General features: G+C 44.7%; 2 protein-coding genes across 4 annotated transcripts; both read right to left on the minus strand.

The window, feature by feature from the left end:
• Window positions 1-4,075: 4,075 nt before the first annotated feature.
• Window positions 4,076-5,099, minus strand: LOC311578819 (uncharacterized protein). Of its 3 annotated transcripts, none has more exons than XM_084748882.1 (2): window positions 4,914-5,099; window positions 4,076-4,853 (listed from the first exon to the last, which is right to left on the minus strand). In XM_084748882.1, exons 1-2 carry the CDS (start codon window positions 5,048-5,050, stop codon window positions 4,463-4,465), a joined length of 528 nt encoding a protein of 175 aa, XP_084605008.1. In that variant the 5' UTR covers window positions 5,051-5,099; the 3' UTR covers window positions 4,076-4,462. The 3 variants fall into 3 exon arrangements, with proteins under 3 accessions (XP_084605008.1, XP_084605007.1, XP_084605006.1); XM_084748881.1 differs by having other exon boundaries at window positions 4,076-4,682; window positions 4,728-5,099; XM_084748880.1 differs by having other exon boundaries at window positions 4,076-5,099.
• Window positions 5,100-11,429: 6,330 nt separating this feature from the next.
• Window positions 11,430-12,344, minus strand: LOC311578826 (uncharacterized protein). The gene has a single exon (XM_084748894.1). It carries the CDS (start codon window positions 12,314-12,316, stop codon window positions 11,753-11,755), a length of 564 nt encoding a protein of 187 aa, XP_084605020.1. The 5' UTR covers window positions 12,317-12,344; the 3' UTR covers window positions 11,430-11,752.
• Between the last annotated feature and the right edge of the window lie 7,033 nt (window positions 12,345-19,377).

Below are 19,377 nucleotides of genomic sequence, written 5' to 3' on the forward strand. Positions count from 1 at the left end.
AGTGGCCACTCAATGCTATGTGTTACAGTCTGGGTGTTGTAACACAGAGGGACAACATCAGGAGGTGTTCTGAATCCTTAAGAGAAAGAACCACAGGAGAAGTTTATAGATTCATAGGCATGCCCTTCACTGGGGTTTGTCTTGGTTGGGGATTTCTGTTGCTGTGATAAACACCATAGCCAAAAGCAAACTGGGGAGGAAAGGGTCCATATCTGTCACTGAGACAAGTCAGGGCAGGATTCCAGCAGGACAGGAAGTGATGCAGAAAGCCATGGAGGAGTGCCACTCACTGGCTTGTTCCTCGTGGCTTTCTCACCATGCTTTCTTACAGAACTCAGGACCACAGGCACAAGAGTAGTACCAAGTAAGCTGAGCTCGAACACCTACCTCCATCGTTAATCAAGAAAATCCCCCACCAGGTTTTAAAGTCACTTCCTCTTGCTGGTAAACTCTTTCTTGCAGGCTCTTTCCTCTGTCACTGGCTTTGATTAATTCGGCTGCAATATGGGAAAGATTCGTGTGGCAAAAAATAAAAATAAATAAATAAATAAAAGGCTGGAGACAACCTTCACACAATACCCACAATGGTGCTGAGGCTCTCATCCCAATGGTGTCAAGGAAGAAGGCGTCCTCAGCTATCACAGAAGTGAGTTTAAAACTGGATTCTTTCAGAAGAGACGCTGGTGCCAACCAGCATCTTTGCTGAAGCATATGACATGCTAGGACACCAGCCATTCAACGATGCTGCTTCTGAGCCCTCACTCACAGGCCCTGAGAGTTTGTAGTGATCAGTGCTTAGGCTGCCAAGTTTTGAAGTTGCGTAATGACACATGACTAGCGCAAAGAACGCCAAGGAAAAGAAGCAACCAAAGGTAGAGGAGACATAGGTATGCTAGAACACACTCCTTCTGAACAGCCACAAGCCCAGCAAACACATTTTGCTTCTGGGTGGTCCAAGGGATGCTCTGCTTACTAAGGTGATTAGAATGACACAGTTAAGGGGGCACCAGCATTGTGGGGGAAATTCAGAGTAGAAGCAGTCTACTCATGCTGTCGTTTTTTTGTAGAAGCATTGCTGCAGAATGTAGGTCTATAGGAGTAATGGCAATGATAAGATGACAAAGGAATCCAGGTAGAATCATTTAGCCCTGAGAATTAATATGGCTATAATTATGGGATGGGTAACCACCTAGTTATTGCAACTGGAGCAGGAATGAAATGTAACTTCCCCAGCAATCGGTGAATTTTGAAGGAGAATCTGCTGTTACCAATTGTAGGACAGAGGAACACAAACTTGGAATATCTGTTATTGTACGCTTTACAGATATATGCATATTATTTCATATGTGCATATATGTTTATGATTTCATTAGCATACATTAATGGAATAAAGTAATGGATTTCATCATGACATTCTACATAGTATATAATATACTTCAGTTATACCTCTCTCTAAATCTCTTTCATCGTCCTTCTACCCTTTCCTAAAGGCCCTCTTCCATTTTCATGTACACAGTTCTTATGCGTATGGAAGGAACTGTGATGGTTGTCTTTGTGCGACTGTCTTGTGTGAAGATTATTAAAAGATCTCTCATTTTTTTTAACTACAGACACTCATGGTTATAAACGTTAGTACTTACTGCTTTTGCTGGAGACCCTAGGTTCTAAGAAGTTGTGTTCTTATTTTATTTGATTTTAGAAATTTGACAGTTTCCTTGCTGATTTATCTGAGAACTGGTGACTCAAAAGCATATTATTTAATCTCTTTATGTCTGTATAGTTTGTGTAATCTCTTTCACTGCTGCTTTCTGATTTCATTTCATTGTGATCTGATAAGATACAAGAACATTTTTTTTAATTTTTATATTTGTTAAGAATTGATTTATGATCTTAAATGTGTTTTGGAAAAGGTTTCAGAGGATCCCTGGAACACATAGGGCGTATAACAAAACATCCTTAGACTCTTCTTCCATCTGCCTGATCTAATAGTATAGATTAGCCCGAAAGCTTTATGGTCCTTTTCGGAGAGGCGTCTAGATGACCAACAGACCGACCAAGTAGTGCACTGAAATCTTTCCCTATTACTATGTCTGGACCGATATATCCATTTGTATCAGTGGTGTTCGTTTTATGAAATGGGGTACGCAGCTTGAATCTTACGGAACGCTCTCTAACACGTACATGTGCATCCTGAAAGAACTGAGGAAAGCTATAGGAAAGTTGCACCAATGGAAAGGTATGGCTTCTCCTCCAAGTTCCAATTCAGTTAAACTTCTCAGGCCCATGGCCCATCAGTTGAAAAAGAAGACGGTCCTCTGAGAAATAGAATCGAAACAAATACGTACAACAGTAACCCTTTGGCCTATTTCTAAAACCTCCTGTAGCAACTCAGAGGCAAGTGAACTGCCCACACATTTGGGTGCTATTGAGCCTCAGATCAGAGCCGACACTGAAAACAGCATCCCAAAAATGCCACCAAAGCCTCCATTGGGACCCAGTGGTGATAATTAGAAAAATAAATGGAGTCTTGGTCAATGCGGCTCTCATAGTCTGTCCACTCAGTCTACATGCGCCTCATATGACCATTTACCCATATCCACAGGCATAAGGTATCGCACATTCTTTCCCTGGGCTGTGGAATGGGAGCTGTTGGAACAGAGAAGACCACACAAAGCCCCCAGGATGGCCTAACATCCACCATGCCCATCCTCCATGAGAGCTAGTCAATAAAACTCACAGATTAAAGATTCTTCAAATACATCCGTGCGAGGTAAATCCCATCAGGTTGGTCCATCAGTAGAATTCACCAGGACAGTCTCCACTAAGAAAATTTTGTCATAACAAAGGGCAATGGAGGACCATAAAGCCAATTAAATAACAGATCCAATTGTGGCTATCTTGAAATATATAAAATGCTGGTGACGTAAGCTAATAGTGTGTGGTATGGAATGCAAACGGGGCCCTAATGATTTCAAGGTAAGGGAAGACAATTCTGGGCCACATAGAGCCAATAGAAATATAAATTCTCTGCAATAACCTCGGGTCCTGCTCCTTGTTGCAATATAGTCTGAAAGGACACAGGTCTTCTGAATACCTGATGTTGGCTCACAGTGACTGACTGCTATCAAGGTGAAGTAGGGGCCCCACAAAGAGAGGAGAGTAGCATATTTAGCATCGATGGCCCAATGAGCAGTTCTGCCTATTTTAATTTGAGTGCAATGTGTAAACGGCAGAGAAGAAAAGCTATAGTTAAATTGGAATATAGAACCACTGGCTCAGAACTCTCAGGATGTGGACCCAAGTGGCTCTCCAAAGCTGGCATCTGATACGGCCACTATAACTTTCTCTAGTTATTCCGACTAATGAGCTGGAGTAACTAGAAGAAAGAGGCGCATGGGTGGATATAGGATGCTCTACTCAGATGCCCTTTATCCTAATGGCCCTCACCTTTTAAGCGAGTACGCACACGCAACGCCGGTGGCTCACACTGCTCCTTTGCTGTGTGCTGTGTTCTCACGGGGAGGGCGGAGGGTAATTGTTTTTATATACGCTTGCAACTTTATACATGTCTGCCCTACCTGCTCCTCTCCTCCTACGCTGAGTGGCCTGAGATGGTGATAACCAAGTGGCCGTGCGAAGAAAAGTCCAGGCACTAACCTAACCCTGTCAGATGATGTCAGCCGGGTTGGTGTTTACGGAAGGCACACTTCATTTCTACCACTGTAATCTTTTTCCTGGAAGCTTCTTCCAGGTTCCTCTGGAGGGCGTCTCCTTGCTAATGTTTCCTGCAGTCGTTCCTGTTTGAGGTTCTCCCCTCTCTAAACGCAACAACGCACACATTTCTTGCAGCGGCAGCCCCTTCAACTCAGCTGGCCGCAGCAGCGAGCCGCCCGCCGATATCCCCTTAAGTTACATGCACAAGCACAGAGGTGTGAACTCTCCTGCCTAAAGCCTGGTCTTTGTAGGAGACTTTCTGCAGGAAAGACCCAGGTACCTGCTCTAAATATCCATATTTGTGCTTCCAAATGAAGATTTCTGCAGGCAAGGAGCTGGCGCGCAGGCCGCTGCTTCCCACGGTCTTTTTGTTTTTAGAGATGAACTACAGAAAAGCCGATACGAGGCAAAAAAAGAAAGGAAAAGAAAGACAAAAATGCCTTTATACGGTTGCAAAATACACATTTATTTAAGTTGTAGAGATGACTCCATTTGAGGAAACAGGGCAGATACCAAGTATTTCCGTGAGGGTCACATAATAGTTTCAAGGAACTTAAAGGAAATTCAAAGTTGTGTTCCTATGGGAGAGAGTACAGGAGTGGGAGATAGGATGTGTGTGGAGGCCAAAACCAGCATCCTAGTCAACTGGAATTAAGAGTTTACATCTCTAGTCTTAGGATTCAGCTCACAGGTGGTCTGCATAAGGGAGGACGGTTGGTGAAGGATGGGAGGCCGTGGGTCAGCGCCCTCAGCAACAAGAACAACTGGAGCAAGCTGGGCGACAGCAGGTGGTCTGGCAGCACTGGGGCCTGCAGCAGCTGGACACACAGCAGCTGGGCCTGCAGCAGCTTGGACGACAGCAGGTGGGCTGGCAGCACACAGACTGGCAGCACTGGGGCCTGCAACAGCTGGACACACAGCAGCTGGGCCTGCAGCAGCTGGACACACAGCAGCTGGGCCTGCAGCAGCTGGGCCTGCAGCAGCTGGACACACAGCAGCTGGGCTGGCAGCACACAGACTGGCAGCACTGGGGCCTGCAGCAGCTGGACACACAGCAGCTGGGCCTGCAGCAGGTGGTTCCACAACAGCTGGAACTGCTACAGCAGGGGCGGCAGCAGCTGGACACACAGCAGCTGGGCCTGCAGCAGCTTGGACGACAGCAGCTGGGCTGGCAGCACACAGACTGGCAGCACTGGGGCCTGCAGCAGCTGGACACACAGCAGCTGGGCCTGCAGCAGGTGGTCCTGCAGCAGGTGGGCTGGCAGCAGCTGGGCTGGCAGCAGCCTTGGCCACAGCCCTCCTCAGAGCAGACAGAGCCACAACAGGAGTTGACCATAGTGTCGGAGGTGGAGGTTCTGGGTGGATTCACAAGAAGGTGGGTTGGAAGGTTTGGAAGTGGGATTCTCCCTGCAGACATCCCCTTTTATACCCTGCTGAGGGGCTGTTGTCCTCACAATAAGCATTCTTTCCTTGTTGTTGTTTGTGTTGATAAATATTCCGTGATTATAAAATTAAGCAAGATTGTTTTCCTGGTTACATTTTCAAGTCGGATAGGAAGCACAACTTCTCTTCCTGGTGTGTTAGAATGCACCTGTCACACTTCCTGAATTACCTTTCTAACTCTTCATCATCAAAGGGCCCCATCACATGACATTTTGCCTCTAGATATTATTTACTTCAGTCTCAGTTCACTTGGCGTAGCTTGTCTATCCTGGTGTGACAATGATTCTTCTTGCATATAAATGTTTCTGATCACCCACATGAATGAATTCACTGAACAGCCTGATTGCCCATTTGTTACATGTCAGATTATCAAAAAAATAAAATAAAATACTGAATGCGAAAAACAGGGCACTGGCTTATGCCCTGCCGGCTGTGATTGACTGCCCAGTGTTTAGACTTTCTCATGAGAAACACAGCACCATTTTCAGACACAATAGTAAGACATGAAATTGTGATGTTTTCTTTTTGCCAAGCACGAACACCTCATACTTATTTTTAGGACATCTCAGGGGAAGTTGGCTGTCAAGTCCAGCTTTACCATGAGATCCAGGTCCCTCAGCTCGCTGCTGTGGAGCTGATTATCATTGCTGAGTACTGGCTTTCTGACTTCTGTGGGCCACATTGACCCAGTTCCCGTTTTTGTAGGGTAATCTTGCCTGCCCTCCCCCCCCCACCACCATGATGGCTCACTGTGTGCTTGCCTGCTGTTCTGACTTGGAGCCTGCCATGTTGGGCTGGGCCTGCAAAGCCCCAGTGCTTCTCTGCTTTATTGTCTGAGTTTTCTGTCAGCATTTATTCTCTAGTTCTATTGTCCACAAACAGGAGATGAGAGGGTACAGATTTCTGACTCAGAGGACTTCTGCCAGTGTCTTTTCACTGTGAAAACACAGTATACACTGAAAGACTGAAAACATATGCCTAACATATGCTAGCTGCTGACTCTGGAAAACAGGAACTACTGACAGCCTCTTATGCGCTTCCATCTCTGGAGCCAAGGCGGGCTGAGGAAAGAGATCCTGGCTTCCAGGTTCCAGGCACATTTCACTTTAGGGCACTCTAGACAACAACATCTGTGTTAGGCTTCTCTCTCTCTCTCTCTCTCTCTCTCTCTCTCTCTCTCTCTCTCTCTCTCTCTCTCTCTCTGTGTGTGTGTGTGTGTGTGTGTGTGTGTGTGTGTGTGTGTGTGTGTGTCATAATGGCCACACCTATTTTCAGTCTGGTGTCAATTTTCCCATAAACTTTATTCTTCTAAATGTCTAGGGGTTGTGACTCTAGGAAAGAGTAACTGCTGAATGCAGAATCATTTTTTACAAATGCTTGAGCCATACTTGCATGAGAGAAAACACTAACAGGGGTGGTGGAGTATTTCAGGGGCAGTGTCAAATCCCAAACAAGCAAACTAACTCACCAGGCTACCACCATGAAAGTGACCAATATTAGAGGGATTGAATGCATCTATATTTCTTGAAAGGAATTTTTTAAAATAACCTGCAGTCCCTGAGGTTGGGCTGAGCCTCATCAACTTTTAACCAGTCCCACCCCACCCCCACAAAAAAATAGATCAAATTATCACATTACTCTTGAGTTACTACTGGACATAGCAGGGCATACATGCAATCTCAGCTCTGAGGAGATTGAAAGACATCTATAAGCTTGAGGCAAACCTAGGCTACAGCATCAATTTGTGGCTAACCTGGGCTGCATAGGAAGAACACTAGAAAAGAAAAATGGTTGAGACCTATTGGTATAGAAATAACCACTGTGCATTTCAAAGAGGTTGGTGTGGTTTATAAAAACAAATTTTCAGGTATTTCATGCTAACGTGAGTTCGGTGTTAACTCACATTGCCAACCATCTGCAGACATTAAACCCTGGGACACTGAAGCCCCTGTGCACAAACACTCGTGCATTCATGGACGTGTGGCGTTTACTTTGCAGAAGAAATAATTCCCCTCTGCTCTAAGCAGTCAGAACCCACCGGCACCTGCACTGTTTAAGTCCAGAGACTATAACAGTGGAAATTAATGTGGTATATAGAGATTAAACTTAATGTGGTAATGAGCTTTGGAAACTGAGCCCCAAGAAGAGAAAGTAGAGTAAATGATGGCATGCAGCTTGTAGTATGTGTGAGGGACTTGCCCCAAATGACTGAGAGGTATTGCTAGAGGATAAGTGGGCGTCTCAGGGAAAAGCTTGTGACTCACCCTGTGAGGTTGGGCTTGTGGGATGGGTTGCCCTCTCAGGAGGGACTTAAGCATGAGTTAATGTTGCTAAGGAAGAATCAAGAACCAAATGATAATGCAATGACGTCGAGAATCCATTCTGCCCTCTGGCAATTACAAGCCCAGTTGAATCATGATGCTCTTCCCAGGCTCCTTTGTGCTTGGCCTATTTCTGCTCATCTTGGTCCTTATTGCAAGATTTGTGTAGCCAGGGTAATAGCCTGAGCTGCTGACTGGACCTCTTTAGGAGACTTGTCTGGTATCCTGAGCCTGCATTGTGTCCCAGCTCTAAAGAATGTGGCTCTACAGACAGTTCTTAGGAAAGATTTCTCCTTTTCCCTTTGTTATAGGAGTGTTGGGCAGTTAGTCTGGGGCTGTGTGTACAACTGCTAATTTCTGGGCCCCAAGATCTGGTTACAATCCAGACGAGTACATTCTTGCATACACTGAATGATGTTATATAAACTTTGCTCCCCAATATTCTTTGGTTGGTTAAGAAAGATGCTGGACAGTCTGTAACTGAACAGGAGAGAAGTAGGTGGAATTTTAGTTCCCAGGCTTGGGGTCTCAGGTAGGGACTACAAGGGAGGAGGAGAGGAGGAGGAGGGGAAGGAGGAAGAGGAGGAGGAGGAAGGAGGAGGAGGAGGAAGAAGGAGAAGGAGGAGAAGAAGAAGGAGAAGGAGGAGAGAAAGAATATGGCCTGATGGAGCAGATCCAACCCAGACAGGATGACATATTGACAAGTACCTTGGGGAGTGCTACTGGGAGCTATCCATAGGTCTCCTCCAGTCAATTATTGGGGAACTACCTGGGTCATAGAAAAGCCCAATAGAATTTAACAAATGTTCTACAACACAGGAAGGACGAAAGAACTCCGAGTTGTTGTGGAGCAAAGACCCTTGTGATCACACTATTGTACCCAAGGGGTAGTCTAATAGCCACAGAAGGTCTTGTGTTTTAGGAAAGGAATAGCCCTTGAGCAGCCCTGATGACTGGGTGGCGACACATGACTTAGTGGAGAACAAAATATTTCTAACACTCCTGTTCGGTTCCCTTCCCCGACCCAAATATCAGTTTTCCACTTGAGATTCTCATTCATGTTGCCAACCACCTGCTCCTCTCCTGCCTAAAGTTTTCATCGTGTCCAGATCAGACCTGCCCCTCTTCACGTCTGTCTCCTGTGTCTATCTCCCACCCAGATGCTGTAGCAGGGCATCCTCAGCTCCCTGGCTTGTGATCGTTCCTTCTTTATGCGTCCCCCAGAGAAGCTCAATCTCAAACCATAAGCCTCACCCAGGACCATGCCTGATGATACCCTGAGGCATGGGGAGTGACTAAACAGATTTTCTCTCTCCAGCTCCAGCCTGCCATGCAGGAGTCACTGTCATACCAAGTCCCCACATTTGGATTTAAGATTGTGAGACTAATGGGCTTATCCCAGGGCTAGGATTGCCAGGCAGCCTCCCCCCCCCCACCAGAGGTGAGTGACCAATCAATTTTGCTTTCTGTTGCTATAAGAAACTCCAATGCCAAAAGCATCTTTGGGAGACAAGAGTTTATTTTAAGCGTACAGGTTACAGCCCATCACCAAAGGCAGGATCTCAAAGGCAAAGCTCAAGAAGAAACTTCAGGAATGTTACTCACTGGCTTGCTTCCAGGTTCACATGCAACTACTTTTCTTATATCTCCCTGGACACAACTACAGGGGGTTAGCCCAGACCACAGTGGCTTTCCACTTCAATCAACAGTTAAGAACATGCCACACAGGCATGCCCACAGCCCAGTCCATAGGAGGCAATTCATCCAATGAGGTCCTCTCCATGAAGGTGCATCAAGTTGACAACCAAGGTAAGCCTGACTCACACTGGCTTACCATGTGCATGAGGCTTTGGCACCCCTCCTTCGAGGAGCTGGGTACAGCTTCAACACATCTCTCTGTGTAGCGTTTCTGTTTCTCCAGCCAAATGCTGGATTCAGAAAGGTAGATACCACGTGTTTTCTATTATAGTGCTTTTATGTAGTGCACTTGCTTAGCATATACAGAGTTTAAAATATAGATCTAAGTATCTTACATCTAGATAATGTGTTTACATCTACACACACACACACACACACACACACACACACACACACACACCATGAATGTAGAAGGAGAACTATTTGGGGAGAGGAAAGTGACACCCCAAGAGTAAGTAATAGAGGAAATGGTAATGCAGGGTTAGTGTGGTTGGAGAATAATAAATGTACATGGATGACGTTTGAAAAGAAAGAATGAAACTCCACATTGTTCTGTGTTTGTAAATATTTTTCTGTAAATGACATGATTTTTTTGGCTATTTTTTGGTTGAATAATATCCATTGTGTGTGTGTGTATATATATATATATATATTTAGGCTGATTCCATCATATTGACCAATGAGAATAGCTTTGCCATAATTATGCATGTACAGATATCTCTTTTGCATACTGATTCAGTATGGAGTAATCTAACAGCATTGTGTGGTTATATATTTTCGGGTTTTGGTAAATCTGCTATGCTGATATCTATAACAGCTCCACTCACTTTCCTCCTAAGCTATAGTGAAGGCTCCTCCCCTCCCCAAATACTCACCAGCATTTGTTGCTTGCTTTCTTCAAGGCAGCCATTCTGAAGGGGGTGAGGAAGCTCAGCCCAGTTTGGATTTGTATTTCCCTGATGCATAAAGACATTTTGTGTTTTAAATGCACATTAGTCAACCATTTGTACTTCTTTTAAGATGTGACTGTTCAGTTCATTTGTCCGTTTCTGGTTGGACTATTTGTTCTTTCAATGGCATACTTCCTTAGCTCATTGTGAAAACTGGATATCAATCCTTTCTCAAATGACTCTTCTTTTCTGTGAGACTAAATTATAGCTTGAATTTTAAAATCTTATTTATAAAAGCCAATTTAATTTTTCAAGTCTAAGACAACCCCTCACCAATGCTGTGTCCTTCTGTGTCATGGAAAAGAAAGAGAGAGAAATATGGACAAAGGAGAAGTTGAAGTACAAGTAGTCAATAAACATGTGAAAAAATGTTACATGAAGATTCCATACTCTAGACAGAATGACTGTCATGAAGAAAACAAACATAGGGCTGAAGGAAGGTACAACTCAGTGGTAGAATGTCAGCCTAGTATGTATAAGGTCTGGGGTGTGATCATCTGCACAAATAAAAGGGGGAGAACAAAGGAGGGAAAGGAAGAAAGAAGAAAATGGGGAGAGAGAGAGAGAGAGAAAGAGGAAAGGAAGAAAGGAGGAAGGGAGGAAGGAAGGGAGACTGGAAGACAGGCAAAAGGAATAGAAAGTACAGTAACAATAAGTGCTGGTGAAGACACAGGGAAAGACAAACTTTAGATATTTCTGGTAGGGAATGTAGATTGATTCAGCCCCTATAGAAGTCTGTAAGGAGATGCCTCAAGGATTGAAAGCAGACCCACCATGTGATTCCAGCTATCCAGTTCTGGTGTGTACACAGAGGAGACTAAGGTAGCACACCATGGAGACTCACATACGTATTCACACACGTATTCATTGCAGTGCTATTTACAATAACCAAGCTGTTAATCAGACCAGGCTCCTATGAATAAAGAAAATGTGGTATATAAACACAACAGAGTTTATATACCTTGTAAAAGAATGAAATTATGTTATTGGATGGGAAATAGCCACATTAAGTAACATATGTCTGATTGCATATTTTCTTTTTTCTGTGGTCCTGGATTATATATAGACAAATTAGTGTATTGTGTATATTTGACATGAAAGTGGAAGAAGAGAGTGAAGGAAAAGGAGGTAGGAGGATATAGGGTTGGGATGAATATGACGAAAATGCATGCTACACTTGAAAGAGATTGTCTTTTTGAAACCTAGTACTATGTGTAATGAATATGAACCAAAACAAAGCAAATGAGAATAAGAAGAACGAGAGGTAAGCACGTTTTATGCCTTTGAGGGTTGAAAGTTTTATTATAAGATGTCAGGCAAGCCACATAAAAATAATTTGCATGGGGGGGGCAACATTAGAAAGAAAAAAATCTAGAAACAAACCATTTAACAACTTGTATTTGGAAACAGAGCAAGGAATTCAAAATCAATTTGAAGAACAGTTTGACAATAACTCCGAAGTAGATCAAAAATTATTTTTAAAAGAGAATAGATAATAACCAACAGTATGCATTTCCAAATCATTCCATGATCCTATTTGCTATAACAGCGGTACATCACATATCCTGTTGAATAGATGCATAGACTGAAGGATTAAGGCAAGAGAGCTGATCCAGGTCAGGACACTCAGCAACAAGAACCACCACAGCAGCTAGGTCTGCAACAGCTGGACACACAGCAGGTGGGGCGGCAGCAGCACACAGACTGGCAGCAGCTGGGCCTGCAACAGCTGGACACACAGCAGGTGGGTTTGCAACAACTGGACACACAGCAGCAGCTAGGGCAGCAGCAGGAAGGCCTGCAACAGCTGGAAATGCAGCAGCTGGGGCGGCAGCAGCTGGGCCTGCAGCAGGTGGACTGGCAGCACACAGACTGGCAGCACTGGGGTTTGCAGCAGCTGGGGCGGCAGCAGCTGGGCTGGCAGCATACAGACTGGCAGCACTGTGGCCTGCAGCAGCTGGGTCTGCAACAACTAGACACACAGCAGCTGGGCTGGCAACAGGTGGGCCTGCAGCAGGTGGGCTGGTAGCAGCTGGGCTGGCAACAGGTGGGCCTGCAGCAGGTGGGCTGGCAGCAGGTGGTTTGGCAGCAGCTGGGCTGGCAACAGGTGGTCCTGCAGCAGCTGGGCTGGCAGCAGCCTTGGCTACAGCCCTCCTCAGAGCTGACAGAGCCACAACAGGAGCTGACCATGGTGTCTGGGATGTAGATTGGAGATGGATTTCCGAAAGAATGTATGACTTGAATCTGGGAATGTCCGTTCCCTGGATCCCCTTTTATACCCTGCTGGGGTCATTCCTTCCTTGTTGTTGTTAATCCTACTAAGTAAATAAACATCAAACTGGGCAATTATGTTTTCTACATTTGATGGAAAACACTGTCTTGCTTTCCCACAGGAGTTAAGGCTTATCCATTGACTTCCTGAAACACACTTAGCGCAATCATCATGGTTCAGGTACTGACTAAGTATTTCAAATTAATTGTGCCGATGCTCGCTCCATCCGGTCTCTCCTCCTGAATCATTTTTTTTTAATTTAAACACATTTTTATTGAAAAATAAAATAATTCATATTACATCTCATTTGCTATCCCTTCCCGTGCATCCTCCCTCCCTCCTGTCCTGAATTATTTTTATCTTCCCACCCCTGTGCTCATTGTGTGCATTTAAAATCCTTCAGCTTCTTCCATGGTCCAGGTGTGGCTCTGTCCTGACTGTAGCTCACACAGTGCCTACAATATTTTTAGGGTTCTCTAAGGAAAAGAGACCTAATAGGTCCTATGAGATATCCTGAAGTCTCAAGAGCATTCAAAGGCAAGTTAAACTATATAGTGTGGTCCATTTTAACCATAAACAGTCAGTGAGCGACAACAAGGAAACCCCACGACAATCAAACTGTCCCCACCCCATTTCCTGGACTTGAGAAGGCTCACAGCTTTTCTGGTTTTGGAAAGTCTGTATATTTAACAGGCGGGCTGTGCATAGGCCTTTGTACAGGACTGCGTAGGCCTCACAAAAGTAAGCACAGCTGTTTCTTCCAGTTCATGGGTGCAACAGCCCTGCCACGCCCAGAGGCTGGCACTGCACAGCATTCCTTTCCGTCCTCCAGATAATGCATTCTGTCTGTCTGTCCACTCTTATGGTGTCCCTTGAGCCTCGGAGCAGGGTGAGAAAAGCATAGATGTTTCAGCTAGGGCCGAGCACTCACAGAAGGGCTCCTGATGCTCTTGACCCACAGCTATAGAGTCATGGTTGTTGTTGGTTTTTTTTTTTTTTTTGATGGGTGACCGTTACTAGGTTACACATGCCCCAGTGGATGGTCCACATCCCTGAGTAGAGAAGCAGCACCAACTGGACCCAGAGGGGAAAAAAGAGGAGATTTGTTGGGGGTGAAGAAGACTTAGGGGGAAGGAGTAAGGGGAATATAATGAAGAAACAATGTATCTATGCATGAAATCTTCAAAGAATAGTTTTTTGAAAGTCAGTATTTTTCTGGAGTGGACATTGGAATCAACATTGAAGTCAGTAACAAAGCTTATATTACTAAGCATATTTATATCCATATTTTTCATTATATTTACATCTATATAAAATACAATATGCAACGAACATGGATTATTTTGAACATGTATAGGGAGAGATTGATGCAGGTGTTACTAGTTATAGAGTTATTAATAATGGGTTTCTTATAATTTTTTTTTCATTTTTATCTTATTATAGTGGCTCAACTTTCATCTGATTGCTTTTCCTCTCAAATTTTTTACAAGACAACTGTTTTCTTTGTAAACCAGAAAAATTTTAAAGAATGTAAATTTGCATTTTTTAAAAAAATGTAATTATGTTTTATAATCTTTGCCATGACCTTCTAAGGCTGGAGGTTTGGGCATCCCAGGCCAACCCGATGGTCAGCCAGCAGTACCAGTTCAGGCATACCAGTTGAGATGCTGAAGAAGTTTGTTGGGTGAGTAGCCATTGACCCAAGTGCCCTAGGAGTCATCCTCAAAGTCACATCCCTGTGACCCAGCAAGAGACAGTTAAGAACACAGGTGGCTTCAAGGCCGAGCAAGTTCTACAGCTAAGTCTGATGGCCATTCTGATTAATCGACGACCTTAAATTACCGTGTTGTAAATATTTTGAATCTTGCTCTTGTCATAAAATTCTGACTTCCACTGGCGCATTTCATGAGACGGCATTCTCCTAAGGCACATACAGGCCTTGAGCCTGCTGGGAGATTGGAAAGCAACGCCTTGTCAGAGGGAATGGGCTTGCTCCAAACCAGGAGAGTACACGACAGGGCCTTAATCGGGAGGGCTGACTCAGAAAAGTCTGGGGAAGAGCCTAGAAATCGTGCCTCTGTTCTTTATTTTCTCTGTGACATCCCAGCCCACAGCTAGAGTTTCCATACCCCAGAATAAGTTGCCAAAGGAGAGATGGAGGTGTAGCCACTATGTGACTTTAAAGATGGAAGCACAGGTAAGTGGCACAAAGTGGAATGGGTGGACCTGGGAGCCAGAGGGGCAGGGAGTTTGAAAGACCTCAGGAAAACATACTTTAATACAGTATTTTTATTGGTGCCCTGAGAATGTGCTTTTGGATGCGATGTACTTTGATCGTCTTCATCTCCCTCCCCTCCACATAACTGCTCCGAATTCCACCTCTACCCTCCTAATTTCGTGCCCCCTTCTCGTTAACCCACTGACTCCGTTTGTGCTGCCCACACACTCGAGGGTGTGAGGCCGTCCACTGGCACATGGTTGACCTACTAGGAGCCACACACTTCAAGAAAACTGACCGTCCCTCAGCTACCACAGCTCCTCACCTTAGGAGTGAGGGGCTCATGAGCCCCTCGCTGCTCCATGCTGGTATGTTGACTGGCCTAATCTTGTGTAGGTCTAGGGCAAACAACCACAGCCACTATGAGTTCCTGAGTGAAGGGGAAACTCAGGTGTCTGGAAGATACCTCTCCCCAATACTCTTTTTCCTGCCTCACAGGAGGTACAAAATCATCTACCCGACCTCTCTCCAGCAAGGAGTTGGTCTACCAGCTGAATTCCTCAATATTTATAGCTCTCACAGAGAGACTGACTCCAAAGTCATCTATCTCTGGGAAGGGCGGGGGTTGGTTTTTATCAGTGCTCTATGGCAATGAGATGGCTTTAAACAACACGCAGGTAGGCACTTGCTGCTGTAATTCACTGGTACCCCACCCTCAATGCAGCTTTCCCATGGAGGGGTTGACTGTAGCCTCTCAGTGCTGATGCTCCAGAGCCAAGCCTTTAACTAGCTTCCATCTGGGAACCAGCAGTACATGTAATTATGGGCCTGGTCCCTACCCCCACGAAACCAAGTCTACAACCTTCCCCTGGAAAGGAGTTTGACCACACATCAAGCACTCCAGCTTTTATAGCTCCCATCAAAGGGACTAGCTCCTAAATACAAGAGTCCTCAGGGACCATAGGGATCAAAGAGGCAATTTTAAGGAGGCTCCAGAGCAGTGCTTATTTCTCTACTTTCAGTGTACACCTGGCAGATAAAACTACCCAGTTCCTGTTGCTCTCTGGAATGGGCTTGGCTTCCTATTAGGTGTGAGCCCCCAAATTTCTCAGCTATTCTCCATGTGTCAGAATTTTAGTTAACCTTTTAGCCTTGGAATGGACGGAGTTGATAATTACCACAACTTCGAAAGCCTAAACAGCAGGTGGGTAGACATTTCCCACAATTCCCCACGCAGGCTTTCCCCAGCAATAAATCCCAACCGCCCCCCCTCCCAAGCCCCAGCTAATCTGCCTGCCTCTGCCTGCTGATGGGAGTGTAGTGCATGGTTATGTAAAAGACTTAACTATCCCATTGCAAGGGGCAGGAGTGAAAGAGAGTGAAGATGCCATGAGGTCCTCCACCCAGCTTTGTGCTGAGTGGGTTCAGGATAAAAGCCAGTTCCCAGCTTGTCACTGAGGAATCAAGGAAACAGACCACACAGAGAGCAAGCCAACTCTCCAGCTTCTTGAATGACAAGGCTCTGCCTCATATCTTGGGTCAGTTTCCTGGGGAACTAGTTAGAATGAGACAGTGATTTGAACAAGAGCAAAGACTGAGAGGCGCTCAGAGTCTCTGGCCCAAGGAGGCCAATCTCGAAAGTCTGGACCACCAGAGCTGGGAGGGGGGAAGGCACGTTCATATGCAGAAATCAATGGGAAGATTTTATTGAAATGCAGAAGAGAGGTAATATGTCCTGAACAAAATAGCAAGACAAATGGGCAGACAAGTATGAAGGTTGCAGGACCCAGGTGTTTCAAATAACTAACTAAATTCCAATATGTTGAGAAAAGTACGTGAAAAGTCTCATGATTGGTTCGAGGGTGTTTGTTTGTTTGTCTGTTTTTGTCAACTTGACACAACTGAGTCATCTGGAAAGAGGAACCTCAATAGAGAAAATGCCTGGGGTGCATTTTCTTGATTGATGATTGATGTGGGGTGGCCCAGCTCTCTGTAGGCAGTGTCACCCCTAGGTAGATCATCCTGAGAGATAATAGAAAGCAGGCTGAGGAAGCCATACGGAGCAAGAGCAAGCCAGTAAGCAGCACTCCTCCATGGCCTCTGCATCAGCTCCTGCCTCCAGGTTCCTAACTTGAGTTCTTACCCTGTCTTCCCTCAGTGATGTTTTTTTTTGTTTGTTTGTTTGTTTTTGTTTTTGTTTTTGTTTTTGTTTGTCCTGGTGTTTTATCGCAGAGATAGAAAGCAAACTAGGACCAAAGGCATGTAATGGAAGAGGAGGAGCTAGGGCAGAGGGTTCACGTAGGCAAAGGAAATTGTTATCAGCTTAGAAACCCTGCACTTACTATGAGACGGCTACCAGTACCACCACAAATACCGACAGGGATTACACCATAGGTATAGAGATGAGTGAACACCTATCAAAATCCCCAAAGAAAATAACACAGAACAAAACCGAAAAGAAACATAAAATACAGCATGGGAGACAGAGCAAAAAAGAAAAAGAAAAAGGAAAAAAAATGGGCAAAGCATACCATCTTTTTTTCTGAACTTAATGGATTAGAAGTTAATACTGATAAGGAAGAGTGGGGTCGCTAACAGGTGTGTGGGAGTGATCACATTCTTGGCAAAGGGCCAAGTCAAGAAGAAAGTTTAGGCTGCTGTTTTGTTTCTCCTTCTTTATTTAAGAGCCCTCTTCGAGTGTAGAGACCAAAATAGCAATGCCAACACTAATGGGATGCTGAGAAAGAAGTCATAAGAGAAAAAGCCATACATGCCTACATCAAAAAGGAAAAAGAAGCCAGGCATGGGGCTATGCGTTCCTGTCATCTTTGTCCTGCAGAAGGTAAAGCAAGTCTGAGACCAGTCCGGATGACACAGGGATGCTATACCTCAAAATAAAAACAGTAAACAAACAAACAAACTACAAAAAGGCAAACAGAATCAGAAGCAGAGGAGAAGGAGAAAACAAAGCCAAAGAAAACTTTAGAATCTTAAAGTGAGACTATTGGATAGGAATTTTGTTTGTTCGTCGTTTTTTCTGAGACACAATCTGGTCTGGTTTGGCCTTAAACTTGGGTCCTTCTGCTTCAGCCTCCTGAGTGCGGAGATTGCAGATGTGCATACCACAGCTAACTATTGGGCTACAGGTCTGCCTCTCCATTTTTAGTGACTATTGCCATGTGGCCCTCCAAAGAAGCCGTCAGTTGAAACGATCGTCACCAACACAGACCATCCAGACCCTGCACATTGTCCTCAGCCCTGCGATTGATCGCAGCCTTGACTATGATCAATTTACGTCTAGAGTCACATTTACTTAGTTGCAAGTTCACTTAACTTCCTTTCTTACGTCTATTAGCTATTCGTATCTGTTATCTTGTCTTGAGCAAACCTCTCGCAACTGCTCTATGTTTTTTAAGGTGCACATGATTTTAAATTAGTGTGTACTCACATGCACACACACACATACACACACACACACACACACACACACACACATACACACATATGCGAGGAGTGGACAGAGGCATTTTTTTTCTGATTATCAGGTAACCTACCAGGCAAGTCATGAAATATTGCCCCAACATACAATATTTCCAGGAATGTGTAATACTCTTAGAATTCAAGTACTTTTGTGGGAGTGAAAATGAGCCGCTGACTGCAGTCTTCGACATTCAAGACATGGTTTCAGTAGGAATGGAGATGGGACCCACCAGAGCCCAGCAGCTCGCAGTCCCGTTCACGATAGCAGGCACGTGTTTGCAGATGCACTGTTGAGCCAGAAGTGACCGTGGAGCGCCACTGTTGAGCCTGGTAAGAGTCATAAACTGGAACCCTGTAGAACTGCCATAGCCGACAAAAGGAATGGCACTAGAAAGCCCCCTGTCTTAGCTGCAGACACTATGCAAGAGTGACACTACGCTACTTGCTCTTTATGACTTGTGCCATAGTCTCTCCTCCAGCAAACCCTCTGATGCTGCCCTCCATACCAGCCCCCCCTCAAACCACCCTAACGCCATGGCAACATGCTTGTGTGTTTCATATCAGTGGGAGTACTTGTTTTGTATACTTTCCTGGGATAGATTAATAAAATTGTGTATGTCAAAGATGTATATGTTGCTTTGATATATGTATACACGGTGTAGTTACTACCACAGCAAACTAATGACCGTCTTCATCACCTCACACGAACTATTACCATTTTGTGCTGAGAATGTTTGAGCTCTACTGTCTTAGCAGGTTTCATTCTTATGATGCTGTGACTACAGTTATTGTTGCTTTTCCAGAACTTACTCACCATGCAAAACTAAAACTTCGTAGGCTTTGGTGAATCGCTCCCCATATCCCACATCTCCACGCCTCTAGGCGACCACCGTTTTGCCCCATCTGCTTCAATAGGTTGACTACTTTCAGTGAGGTGTGAGATCATGCACTATTTGCATTTCCATTTCTGACTTACTTTACTCCCTCAATGACCCAGTTTACTTCTCGTTGTCACAAATGCCAGGATTTCCTCTCCCTTCTCTTTGAAAGTACCACGATGTTATCTTGGTTACTAATTTCTTTCATAAGAATATGACCAATTATCTTGGACTTTTTCTGGCTCTTGTGCTTATAAGCTATACATATTAGACTTGATTTCGTTTGTCTCTTTAAATCAGTAATTATATTTTATACTTCTCTCGTAGAACGCACTCCTCTTTTCACCAGTGTTACTACCATAGTCTATCTGGCATAGGTCTTCCTATCAAATCCAATTCCCAG

Source organism: Acomys minous (assembly GCF_964271855.1).
Source record: "Acomys minous genome assembly, chromosome: 12".
Classification (NCBI taxonomy): Eukaryota; Metazoa; Chordata; class Mammalia; order Rodentia; family Muridae; genus Acomys; species Acomys minous.